At 28.8% G+C, this 14,451-nt stretch overlaps 1 protein-coding gene and 1 non-coding gene across 2 annotated transcripts; one reads left to right on the top strand and one right to left on the bottom strand.

Moving 5' to 3' along the window:
• Positions 1-271: 271 nt before the first annotated feature.
• Positions 272-1,509, top strand: LOC112769591 (uncharacterized). The gene is made up of 2 exons (XR_011878283.1): positions 272-411; positions 1,172-1,509. It is a non-coding gene; the product is annotated as an uncharacterized protein (transcript).
• An 8,784-nt stretch (positions 1,510-10,293) lies between these two features.
• Positions 10,294-11,048, bottom strand: LOC140183114 (pentatricopeptide repeat-containing protein At3g09040, mitochondrial-like). Its single transcript, XM_072231127.1, has 2 exons — positions 10,938-11,048; positions 10,294-10,728 (listed from the first exon to the last, which is right to left on the bottom strand). Exons 1-2 carry the CDS (start codon positions 11,046-11,048, stop codon positions 10,294-10,296), a joined length of 546 nt encoding a protein of 181 aa, XP_072087228.1.
• Positions 11,049-14,451: the final 3,403 nt, after the last annotated feature.

Genomic DNA, 14,451 nt, shown 5'->3' with positions numbered 1-14,451 from the left:
TATTTTATCTTTAATTTTATAAGTAAGATTAAAAATAAATAAAAAAAATAATAAAAAATGAGATTAAACACTGAATACCATTCAATTTTTTTCTACCGAAGAAGATTCACTCCCACTGTATTGACAATGTTAATTAAATGGCATGGCTTTGGCGGTTCAGTCGTCACAGGGGTCGTCTATACTACATGAATGAGAGTAATAATAATCTTGGTTGATTAAGTCATGAATCAACACGCGGTTCCTTTTCACATTACATCTCTACTATATATATTTCCATACTATAAGTATGAGCGAAGATGAGACATAGGATTATATATTCACCATCATCACCAAGTACAAGTATGTATGCAACAAAAAAGATGGCTTTCAACAATGCTAGAGTCATCCTTCTAGTCCTCCTCGTTGTCTATGGTATTCATCATACTCTCTAAGTCTAATATGTGATCTACTATGAGGAAATTAAACCTACGCTATGGGATCATGTTTATAGTTCATTTGAGTCGGTTTTTTTAATTTTTCTCTTTATTCGTTCATACTTTTTCTTTTTGCTAAATATATTATTACATTACTTCTCTTAAACTTTGTTCTTATTACATATGGCGCACAGTCTCTTCTAATTCACCTTTTTGTGAGATGAAATACCAAAAAGAACCCTTCGCCAGTTTTCCTTCCAATTTAAATTGGTTATGAAACTACTTTTTAAAAAAAAATTAAGTTAACAAAAAAATACATAAATAATTATATTGTTAATACATTTGTGAAAAGAAGAGCTTTTATTTATTTATTTGATTTTTTGTATAACTTTTATTTATTAGTTTTATACTAAAATTATTTTTTGAGGTCAACAATAATTAAATTTTAGATTTTTAAGTCATAAAAAATTTAATATTATGTCATTATATTATTCTTCTAAAAAACTTAAAAAAATACAATAATAATTATATTTCTAACAAAATCAAATCATATTTAGAGAGAGAGAGAATGGAGATGGTTGTATCCACAGGTAAGGGTGAAAAAGGAAAGGTAGTTTTAGGAAAACAAATAATTAGAGGCATCATTGTAGTTTGGTAAACAAGATAGATATCAAGTGTAATAATCAAAGCAAAGGTCATGAAATATTAGTGTAATTTAGCCAAACTCTAATTGGATTGTTTGGCATATGGTGATGCAGGGGCAAGTTTTTTGGGAGGCGAAATGAAAGGTGTGGATGCTAAAATCTGCCCTCAAATATGTTACGGGGCATCATACATGACATGCCCCTCTTCAGGTGATAGGCGCCTCTCTCCAAAATGTAACTGCTGCGTTGCATCCACTGGCTGTACCCTTTACAACGGTGATGGAACCACCATTTGCACTGCTCCCTAGCTACCTAGATAGTAATAATGTATTACACTCATCACAGTTCAATAGGTGTAATTGTAATTCCATATGATATTATGAATGCGTATGCAACAAACTAAGACTTCATTGTCTCCCTTAAACTAAATAAATAAATTCATCACTCTACAACTTTTCTTTCCTTTTTTCTAGTTTGATAATGCAAATTCGTCATCTAACGATAATTGTCACATAAAATAACAGGGCTGTGAGAGTTAGACTAAATCGATCGGTTTGACCTCTTTGGAATTGTAACTTTAAAATTAAAAACCTCTCTTTTCTAGAATACAAAATAATTCATAATATTTTTTTTTAGTTTTTGTAATTCTTCATGATATTATATTATTAGTATCCTAACAAAGGATGTGTTGAAGGATTACTATGTGTTCATAACACGCAGCGGAAGAAAAGAAAGTAATCCTAAAGATCTATTTTGTGTTTAAACTTTATTCCAATAAACAATATATATTTTAGATCAGATTTAAATACCTGTGTACGCTAGTAAAAATCTTTTTCTCTTTCGATGGTACGAAGGCACTATGCGTATCCACACCGAGACCAATCTTTGCTGTCAACTCCTTGACCAATGAATATCTGATCTAAATTGAGAAACTTCTTGCAACTATTTGCACGCCATAAAATTCTTCTCCAAGAATTAGGCTCACATACGTTTATGTTTGTAGAGGTAAAAAAATAAAACTCTTGTTATTCTCTTCTCTCTCACATTCCTCTACTCTTGGCATACATATATATAATATGAGATTTGTTACTGATTTTAAATTTGATTCTCAATTCAAATTTAAATCATATCTTGTTATTTTAAACTTGAATCTTTCAAATTTATGAATCATATCATAACTCAATTTGAAACAGAATCAGTTATGATCTCATTCAAATTTAGAAATAGAATAACTAATTATTCTCAAATCTCATTTAATATTCTCAATTATCATACTATTATTATATTCTTGGTGCTAGCAAAGAATATAATAATATTCCATTTTGAATTAATATAATTATTTATTTGATTAAATCAAAATAATAATTAAATAATTCTATAGCAAATATTAGAACACTCGTTAGTGTGTGACCCCATAGGTTCAATACTAAGCGGGTAGTAAATTAGTCATACTAAATTTACTAATCAAGGTTGGCGTCTAGCAACACTCGTCAATGACCCGATAGTATGAAGTAATATATTTTTACTAAGAACCTCAGAAGAACAAAGTATAATTCCTTCCATCTTTCTACCTCTTGGTTAACCCTTAGAGTATGGTTTAATTGTCAAACTCTAACTTGTTACCATTATTATAATGAACTGTGAATGACTTAAAAAACTCATTTCTTCATTCATTCAATCTCCTTGGCCAAGGTTTTATTCATCTCAGTCATTATAATCATAGAGCTCAAACTCTTTAACGAGAGTTGATGGATTTCTTATTGACTAATCATTAATTCTACAAGTATTTAAATCATACACAATATCCATTCAACTAGCACCCTAGGGTATTAGGTGTCCGGAATCAAAGTATAATAAATACATTGTTAATTACTATGATAGTCGCAGGTCAAAGGAAACTCTATTACCATGTTCATCTTGAGAATATCCTATTGACAAATATGCGGTAATTATAACCATTAGGAATTCTCAGAGTGAGTCAGTTCAATGGTCATATCTCTATATGCACCATCTATATATATAATTTAATAAATGAGATCTATTAATCTTCATCCAATGAAGACCATCATATATATATTGATCTTTCCGGATTATTAATGTTCTTTTTAATAATCCTATGACCAAGAACAATTTAGATTAAATTATAAAAGATTTATCTCTCAATATTATGATCACTATCACAATGATAAATCTCTAAATTTAATCAAGGACATTATTATATTAACATTTTAATATAATAACGATAACAAATTATTTGACACGTGATTGATTAGATTGTGGTCATACTACTTATTCCCAACATGTGTTAGGAGTGAAAATAGGTCAGGTGGCTAGACTTTACTCTTAATAAGTCTGGCTTGTCATATAGTTATTTGTCTTGAGTCTACAACCTGTTAAACTATTTATAAAGTATTAGCCTTGACCTGTTATTACTTGAAGTCTGTTAAAAGGCTTTATAATTTTTTTTTACAAAAATAAAAATATTATTTAAAAAATTATTTTTTAAATAAAAATATTTATATATAATATATCATATTTAATATTTACAAAATTTTTTAATCTTTTAAAGTATTTAAAATATATAAAAATATTTATAATAAAATATAATAAATTTAAAATATCTCATAATTTTAATTTTGGTAATAATAAAAAATTTTTTATATATTAATTATGTTTTAACAGGTTCAGACAAACTGACAGGACATACAATAAGGCTAATTAGTGAATCTAAATTTGACTTATTAACATATTAAAAGAGCTGAGCTTGTACCTCTTTTATAACAGGCCAGATCGGGTTAAGCACAAACCAGGCTGCAAGCCTTGGCAAACCGTCTGGCCTTTTTCCATCCCTAAATATGTTTCACACTTAGTAAAAGGGCATATATTTTTTTAGAAATGCTATAGGTACAATTTTTTTAAATTACATTTATTTATAAAGATAGAATACTGATATAGAGACATAGAGATACAAAATTATGTTTAGTAAATGAGACATGAATAGAGATATTGTATATAGAGATACTGAATTAGTGTATTTTGTATCTATCCTGATAAGGACAGTGAGACACTAATGAAAAATATATTATTTTTTATTTTTTATTATTCTTGTTAATTTTTCATAATTATACCTTTTATTATTATATTTTTTTCTCAAATTATTTAAATGAAAAAATGAGAATAAATTAAACTTTTATAATTTGTTCTAATTTATCACCAAATAAAATATAAGAACACTACTTTTTATGTCTCTATCATTTGTGTCTTATTCTCATATCTTATTCTCAAAACCAAATGCAGTTTTATCAACTAAATCCAACCAAATTAAATAATAAAGTTTAGATGAGTTAATGAGTGAGAGTGATAAGAATAATTTTTGTTGATATTAGATCAATTTAATTAGCTTAATTGGCAAAAAAAATTGAATATATAATATTATTCTTTATTAAATGTATAAATATCATTATAAATAAATTATTATTTTTTATCATAGAAATTTAAGTGCTAATAATTTAATCACAAAAAATATAAACTAACTCGATAACTATAAATGAAATTAGATTAATTCGACAATACTAGCTAAATATGTAGTTTGTTTGATAATTTTATCAAATATTTTAGAATAATTTTGTTAAAGTAAACTAATTTTTTTATGGAAAAACTATGTCTTTTTATTCTCACTTAGAGATTTCGATTTCGAATCTCATTATATTTATAATTAAAAAAAAACTAATTTTTTATGGATACTGATCTTATATTTTTCATATTAAAATTGTTGCTTAAATTTTTTATAATTAAAAATAAAAATTTATTCTATTATTATTATTATTAGAAAAAGAAAAATATTATAAGATCATCAGAATATATTATTTTTTACTATCAGTTAGTTTTTAATATTTAAAAATATAAATTAAAAGTATGTTACTAAATTATTAGACTATAAAAATTAAATTGATGACGAAAAATAATAACTAAAAATAATAAATTCTAATAAATCTTATTATTATTATTATTATTATTATTATTATTATTATTATTATTATTATTATTATTATTATTATTATTATTATGCTCAGTTTCTAAACCCTAAACAATTAATTTATAATAGTTAGATTGTGGTCCTTCGTCATAAGCACACTTGGTACTAATTGTAGTTTTTCAACTCTTAAAGTTGACAAATATCTCAAATAATAGACAACTTATTTATTAAATGTATAAATATTATTATAAATAAACTATTATTTTTATCATAGAAAATTTAAGCCCTAATAATTTAGTCGCAAAAAATATAAACTAACTCGATAGCTATAAAAAAATTAGATTAATTTGACAATACAAGCTAAATATGTAGTTTGTTTGATAATTTTATCAAATATTTTAGAATAACATTGGTAAAGTAAACTAATTTTTATAGATATTGCATTATCTTATATTTTTCATATTAAAATGGTTGCATAAATTTTTTATAATTAAAAATAAAATTTATTCTATTATTATTATTAGAAAAATATTATAAAACTATCAAAATTTATTATTTTTGTTTATTAATTAAATATTAATATTTTAAAATATGAATTAAAAATATATTATTAAATTATTAAATTAAAAAATTAAATTAATTATTAAAAATAACGATAAAAAATAATTAATTTTAATGACTCTTAAACTTTATTATTATTATTATTATTATTATTATTATTATTATTATTATTATTATTATTATTATTATTATTATTATTATTATTATTATTATGTCTGTATAAGTATAAGTATGAGATGTAAGATACACCAAGGTTGCAAAAACAACCATGGCTTTCAATAAGGTTGGAGTGATCTTTCTTGTTATGGTCATCTGCGGTAACAGCCGACTTCTATCTCCTCCTTAATTCATCAATTAGTGTTGCATGTGCTTCTTTCTTTCATTATTTTTTGTTTTCGTTCTCTCTTTTTAATTTATCCAAAACATGAAATTATAATATTATAATATAATATATATATATATATATATATATATATATATATATATATATATATATATATAGATGAGGAAATTAATTAAATCTGATAGCTAGGTAGTATGTAAATCTTAGTTTCTGACTTTGTGTTATGAATTATGGTATGATGAAGGTATGATAATTTTGGAAGGAGAAGTGAAAAGAGTGGAAGGGTGCGAACAGGTATGCTATGAAGCAGCATACATGACGTGTCCATCGTCGGCGTCAGGGGAAGAGCACCTCTCTCCAGCATGTAACTGCTGCCTTGCACCTCGCGGCTGTACCCTTTACAACTCTGATGGATCTACCATTTGCTCTGCTAATAATTAATTCCTAATATATAATATATATGTCTACTCGCACTCTTTTAATTATGCTGTAATAAGGTGAATAATGCAGTCATGCACACTGCAGAGTATGTATCAAGTCAAGCTTCTTTAAACCATTGGAGCTGGGTTAGAGATAACATACAAGTTTAATTTGTGCTGAGTATGTTTGAAGTGTTAGCAAACTTTATAAATAAAAGTATCTGTCCTTTTATGTTTTCTTTTTCTTTTTCTTTTCTTTTTTTTTTCTGATCAAACACAAAAAATAAAAATAAAAATAAAAACCTAAAAAGAGAGTACTATAGAATCTCATTTTATACTCGAATCAAATGCAGTAAAAAATTTTACTCTAATTTAATAAAATAATATTATATATAAATTAGTGTCTATTTAAGATGTTTAATAAATTTTAGAATACATAAAATTTGTAAAATTCAAATATAAAATCAAATAACCAACGATTAAGTAAATATGTTAGTAATTTTTTTTTTGGTGACTACATATGTTAGTACACTAAAGTTACACATCTTTCTTTTGATTTTTTATTTGAAAAAAGTCCCGGAAATTAAAGGAAAAATAAAAGTTGTTTGCTACTCAACCACAAGAAGTCAAACGTTATCCCTTGTTGGCTACTGTGAGACGCAATATAGTTTTGAGTTTTGACTAACTCAAAATTCAGATTCAAAGCATCCAAAAAAAAAATGTTTATTATTATCAGACTTCATAATGGATGTTTTGATCTGTCCCATTCTTACATGTCAATAAATTTACTCATTAATACATTTAAGACACCTGGATTAATAAAAGAAATTAATTTTCACTTTATTAATAAAACTGATAAATATATCATAATTTAATATTTTAATTAGAGGTTAAAAAAAACCATCGTAACATGACACAATGACACATGATAAGCAAACATCACTGCACAAAAGTTGACCATCATAAGTCAAAAAAAATATATATAGGAATAAAATTAGAAGTGCTCAATCCAGGTAACTGTGAGGGTTTATTTTTTATTTTTTAAGTTCTAACCAAAAATTTATATTAAACACATGAATATGCATAACAAATTAACAATAAACAGTTTATAACTAATGCAAATAATAATATAATACTTTTTATTTGCCAGAAAGCAATAATAATGGAATATATATACGATTTTGTTTTTTGTCAGAATACAAATCTGAGTTGATTACTTGATTTTCTATTATTATAAAAAATTAAATTTAACCAACAAACAAAATTCTATCGTTATGAAATCTATTATCTTTCATAAGTGCTGTCAAATGCTTTAAAGAATATGAAATTTCAAGAATTGTGATATATCACTCGCAACAAATGAGTTTGTCTTTTGTCCTATAACAATTCAGCTACACTCAGACATTTTTTGGATTTCTTTCTGTATCATAGTTCTTCTCAAAGATCTAGCTTCATTCTAATGTCCTGATGCAGTATACATATTAAAAAGCAATATATATGGGGAAGAATTGTCGTCAGGTTCTAACTTAATAAGGTTCTTAGCTACTCGCTCTCCCCTTATGTCATCATCATGAATTCGACAAGCTCCTAATAAATTGGCCCAAATCATAGCATTCGGTTCGACATTTAGTTTGTCAATGAACTCTTCAGCTTCTTTGAGATTACTCCAACGACCAAGAAGATCTACAATGCAAACATAGTGATCAGCCATGGGTTCAATACCATAACAGTTCACCATGAGATTAAAAACTTGACGGCCCTCGGAAACCCACCTTGCATGGCTGCAAGCAGTGAGCACTCCGAGAAATGTGACATCAGCTGGTGTAACACATGAGTGAGCCATCTCATTGAAGACCTTCAGAGCGCTTTCTGCATGACCATTTTTTGCAAAACCAACTATCATTGAGTTCTAAGAAATCACATCCTTTTTAGTATCCATTTCTTCAAAAACTTGCACAACACTTTTTACATCCCCACATTTAGCATACATGTCTATGAGTGCACTGCTGGTTAATTCATCCAAGTCAAAACCAGTATGGAATATTAGAGAATGTATCTCTTTCCCATCTTGCAATGCCGATAAGAGAGCACAAGTTCGAAGAATTGAAACAAATGTTGCTTGGTCAGGAAAGATACTGTTGTCCCGCATTTCTCGGTATAAATTTATGGCCTCGTAACAACAATCATTTTGAGTATTCTCATAAATTAAAGCAGTCCACCTAACAATGCTTTTAAGGTTCGAAAACTCTTAGAAAAGTAAGTTGGCATCTGCAATCCTTTGTGAGTCCATATACATGGACAACAAAGAGGTACCTAAGAACTCACTACTGTTGGGAATAAGAAGTATGACCACAATCCAATCAATCATATGTCAAATAACTTGTTATTGTTATTATATTAAAATGTTAATATAATAAGGTCTTTGATTAAATTTAGAGATTTATCATTGTGATAGTGATCATAATATTGAGAGATAAATCTTTTATAATTTAATCTAAATTGTTCTTGGTCATAGGATTATTAAGAAGGACATTAATAATCCGGAAAGATCAATATATATATATATATAATGGTCTCCATTGGATGAAGATTAATAGATCTCATTTATTAAATTATATATATAGGTGGTGTATATTGAGATATGACCATTGACCTGACTCACTTTGAGAATTCCTAATGGTTATAATTACCGTATATTTGTCAATAAGATATTCTCAAAATGAACATAGTAATAAAGTTTCCTTTGACCTGCGACTGTCATAGTAATTAACAATGTATTTATTATACTTTGATTCTGGACACCTAATACCCTAGGGTGCTAGTTGAATGGATATTGGGTATGATTTAAATACTTGTAGAATTAATGATTAGTTAATAAGGAATCTGTCAACTATCGGTAAAGAGCTTGAGCTCTATGATTATAATGAATGAGATGAATAAAACCTTAGCCAAGGGGATTGAATGAATGAAGAAATGAGTTTTTTAGGTCATTCACAGTTCATTATAATAATGATAACAAGTTAGAGTTTGACAATTAAACCATACTCTAAGGGTTAATCAAGAGCTGAAAAGATGGAAGGAATTATACTTTGTTCTTCTGAGGTTATTAGTAAAAATATATTACTTCATACTATCAGGTCATTGAGGAGTGTTGCTAGACGCCAACCTTGATTAGTAAATTTAGTATGACTAATTTACTACCCGCTTAGTATTGAACCTATGGGGTCACACACTAACGAGTGTTCTAATCTTTGCTATAGAATTATTTAATTATTATTTTGATTTGATCAAATAAATAATTATATTAATTCAAATAGAATATTATTATATTCATTGCTAGCACCAAGAATATAATAATAGTATGATAATTGAGAATATTAAATGAGATTTGAGAATAATTAGTTATTCTATTTCTAAATTTGGATGAGATCCTAACTAATTCTGTTTTCAAATTGAGTTATGATATGATTCATAAAATTTGAATGATTCGGATTTGGAATTTCAAGATATGATTTAAATTTGAATTGAGAATCAAATTTAAAATTAGTAACAAATCTCATACTATATATATGTACGTCAAGAGTACAGGAAAATAAAAGAGAGAATAACAAGAGTTTTATTCCTTTACCTCTACGCACATAAACATATGTGAGCCTAATTCTTGGAGAAGAATTTTATAGCGTGCAAAGAGTTGCAAGAGATTTCTCAATTTAGATTAGATGTCCATTGGTCAAGGAGTTGACAGCAAAGATTAGTCTCGGTGTGGATACGCATAGAGTCTTCGTACAATCGAAGAATAAAATTTTTACTAAAGCCTCCAAAGGTATTTAGATCTGATCTACTATATATTTATTATTGGAATAAAGTTTAAGCACAAAATAAATCTTTAGGATTATTTCTTTTCTTCCGCTGCGTGTTATGAACACATGGTAATCCTTCAACTACCACATAAAAGACCTCTCTTAACTATAGCACAGTGAATCTGCAACCCTAGAATTACCTGAGAACCCTTACAAGCATCTATCAGGCTTGCAAATGTAATTTCCGATGGCTTGAGCCCCAATGCCAGCATCTCACTAAGAAGATTAATAGCTTCTTTTATATTTTTCAGAGCATATCCTGAAATCAAAGCATTCATGGATACCACACTCCATTCAGGCATGCTAGAATAGATTTTTCGTGCATCTTCAATGGACCAGCATTTAGAATACATGTCAATAAGAGAACCTCCAACAAAAAGGTTTGCTTCTAATCCCAACTTAACTGCCAGGCAATGGAACTGCAATCCTGCTTCTAATAACTTAGCATTTCCACAAGCGCTAAGTATGCTTGCCAGAGCTACCTCGTCAGTACTATGCCATGTAACCTCATTCTGTTGAACATTTTGAAAGCATCAGTTTTCTCTTCTTCCTGCACGTATCCAACAATAATGGCATTCCAAGAAATGTTATTTCGGGTTTTCATGCGCTCAAACTGTTTCCTAGCTTCCTTCAAAGCTCCAGCCTTGGCATACATATCTACCAATGCATTGTTCACAAATAAATTGTTTACAAAACTTCTCTTGATAACAACTGAATGTACCTGACGACCAATTTCTAAGCTTTCAAAACAAGCACACGAACTCAAAATGCCAGTGAAGGTAAATTCGTCTAGTTCAATGGTACGTTGTGTCATATCAAGGAATAGCTCCATTACATGACTGAAATAACCATTCTATGCATAAACTCCGAGCATGGCATTCCAAGTGACCATATTTTTCTCAGACATGACATCAAATACTTGCTTTGCAGCATCTAACATTTCGCACTTCCCATACATACTGATCAAAGAACTTCCCACATATATACTAGAATCCAAACCTTGTTTGATAGCCTCTCCATGGACTAGTAACCCATAATCTAACGCAGCTAAGCCGGCAATAGCACTAAGAACACTTGCCAGCGTGGATCTTGAGGACTTTATACCACACTTCCTCATTTTGAGAAAAAACTCAATGGCCTCCTTATGATGGCCCCTCTTAGCATGACCAGAGATAATCGCATTTCATGCCACAATATTGCTAGTGTGTATGTCTCAGAACAATTTACAGGCATCATCCATCTTACCTAAATTCACAAGAGCATTGAGAACAGTTACAAAAACCACCTGGTCAGGAGAGCAGCCAGCTATCTACATTTTGTCAAACGCCTGGAGGGCGTCCTGCGACAGCCCGGCTCGAACATAACCAGAAATCAAAGCCGTCCAAGAAACAGTGTCCAAGTGGACTGCGGCGTCAAATATGGCGCTAGCATGGCGGAGAAAGCCACATTCGGCATAGAGATCGATAAGAGCACCCTGGCAGAACGGATTGGACTCAAAACCTACCTTGATCACGCAGGAGTGAAGCAGCGTGCCGAATTCAACATTTCTGAGCTTTGAACAAATAGAGAGAGCTATAGCGAGCGTGAATTGGTCAGACAACTGGCCGAAACGCATCATAGAAACGAAACAACGGAGTGCATTTTGTAATAACCCCTGCCTTGAGTACATGGAAATGATGGAATTATAAGCGGATAAATGTCTCTGACGGGAATGGAGCTGGTGGAAGAGCCTCTGAGCGAAAGGGACATTGCCGGCAGCAGCGTAGAGATTGATGGTGGCACTTGCGAGGAAGCCATCAGAGAAAATGTTGTGTTTGATGGCCTGTGCATGAACAACTTTAACCATTTCCCCGTTGCGGTGGTTGGGAATATTGTAGAACACATGGTAGTCGTGATGGTTATGGGGATTAGTTTTAGTTTGTTGTAAGTGAAAGCAAATGCGGAGAAGGTCATCGTAGACTTGTGAGATGGAAGGAGGAAAAGGGGAAGGGCAGTGCTGAATGGTGAGTGAATAAGGTCTTAAGAATAAGAAACCTTGGACTTGAGGTGTAACTGCAAGGCGCATCGACAAACAAACAAAACCACCTTGTTATTGCTATCTATTCTATACTTCCAACTTCAACCTACTGGCTACTGGACTACATCCACTACTCACCACCATCTTTGTACTTGCATCCCTGAATTTTGACATATTTGGAGGAAGGGGATAGTGGTAGTGTGGTACTCATATCTGATCACTAATCCTATGTATATAGGTGAGTTCTCTCGTGGCTAAGTCTCTCATGGCTAACGCCTAACGCCTAACGATGAATTGATGACTAAATATTGACTATTCAGTCTGAGTTTGACATTTGACATAGTATTTAAAAGAGAATTTTTAACCAACTCTAATTAGGAAAATTCATCCTCTTAATTTTTTTAATAATTAAAAAAATAAAATATAATTTTTTATTGTTAATTTTATAAATAGAACAAAAAAATTAAAAATTATATTTTATTTTTTCAATTTCTTTTAACAATTAAAAAATCCATTCCCCTCTAATCAATAGTTATGTTAATAAAATGAAATAAATTTTTGTCAATAAAATATAATTCAAATAGCATAATTTTTTACCCCACTTAAAAGTCTTAGATTTTATTAAGCCTTACTAAATATTTATTCTTAAGTAACATAAAAAAGGAAATGTTGTTTTAATACTGAATTACAAATTAAGTCCAATTTATTTTTTAATATGGTATTATTGAAAATTTATTTGTTTTTTCCAAAAAATTGAATAATCAATTTTTTTTGGTGATCCAATTACATCTCACATGATATTATGATAGTAACTCACTAAAATTTACGGCATATCATCATAATCTAACAATTGATTAGAGAGTTGGTTAAAACTTTAAAAAATATCTTGCTAACACTCATACCAAATGTCAAGTTTGGGTTAGGAGTGTTTGTAGTGCGATTTGGATCGGTTTTGAATAAAAAATTCATCTGATTCGAATACTAATTTTGCTTGTGATGCGATTTGAATTTGTTGCTTTTTTTTTTAAAATTCGATCTGATCCGATCCAATTTCAAGCGGTTTAGATTGGTTTGTAAAAAATATAATCTAATCAAATCCGAATTAGTGCGGTTTTAATCGATTTCCGATTTAGATTGGATTGAATGAACGATTTAATTTAGATCGGTTTAAATTTGAACATCCCTAAATTAGATGGTCAACACTTAGCCATCATTAATTATGGGAGACTTAGCCACCAAAAAGTTATTATTATATATATAGACTAATAGTATAGTTATCAAAAATTCAGAACCAAAGAGATAATGGATCCGATCATACATCGAGTTATCAGGTCATTAGTTTAATCATGGGGTCATAGGTTAAACCAATCAAATCCTTCATAATTAAATACAAATATAAAATTATTAAAAATAAACTTAAATTTAAAAATTCAAGAACATGTCTTCACATACACAGTAATAACAATCAAATATCAACTTATAAATATAAGTCACATAACTAACGATGTAAATATAGATAATAAACTAGTTATTAATACAAAATATTTTTCAATTTAAATGAATAAAAAAGCAAAACATAACACAATTAGTGAATTAATAATTAACGAATTACTCAAAAACATAAATTCATCAAATACCATTATACCAATAGTCCAATATTGCCTATGTCATTGTCAATACTCAATGTTAAATCAACTCTTATTATAACAATTGAAAAAATATCTTTTAAAGTGACAATGCTAGTAAAGTAATACAAATAAAATGATGTTTTAATCACCTTTAAATTTGCACCATTTATTATTTATAAGTTCTATTATCTTAATCTAAGGGTGATTAATGGTGTACTTTTTTCTCTAAAGTGATAATATAACTTTAGAGGAGTCGGATCCATAACAATTAAAGACTAAGACTAAGACTATGAGTCTCTACATAGAAACTATCTATTACAAAAAATTTATCTCAATGATAATTTTTAGTAACAAATTCAATTCACTAGTAATTTTCAATAATAAAAAATTTAGCTCAGCAACGAATTCACCTCAGTAATAATTTTCAGCAACAAAAAATATAGCTCAAAAGATAATATATAGCAACAAATTCAACTTAACAACAACAATAAATTTAACTCAATACAGCAATAAATTCAACTCAACACAATAATAAACTTAACTCAATACAACGATAAAAGATGGTTCAGTCATAATTTATAACAACAAAA

Source organism: Arachis hypogaea, chromosome 3 (assembly GCF_003086295.3).
Source record: "Arachis hypogaea cultivar Tifrunner chromosome 3, arahy.Tifrunner.gnm2.J5K5, whole genome shotgun sequence".
Classification (NCBI taxonomy): Eukaryota; Viridiplantae; Streptophyta; class Magnoliopsida; order Fabales; family Fabaceae; genus Arachis; species Arachis hypogaea.
This window is presented reverse-complemented; position numbering and strand designations above follow the sequence as displayed.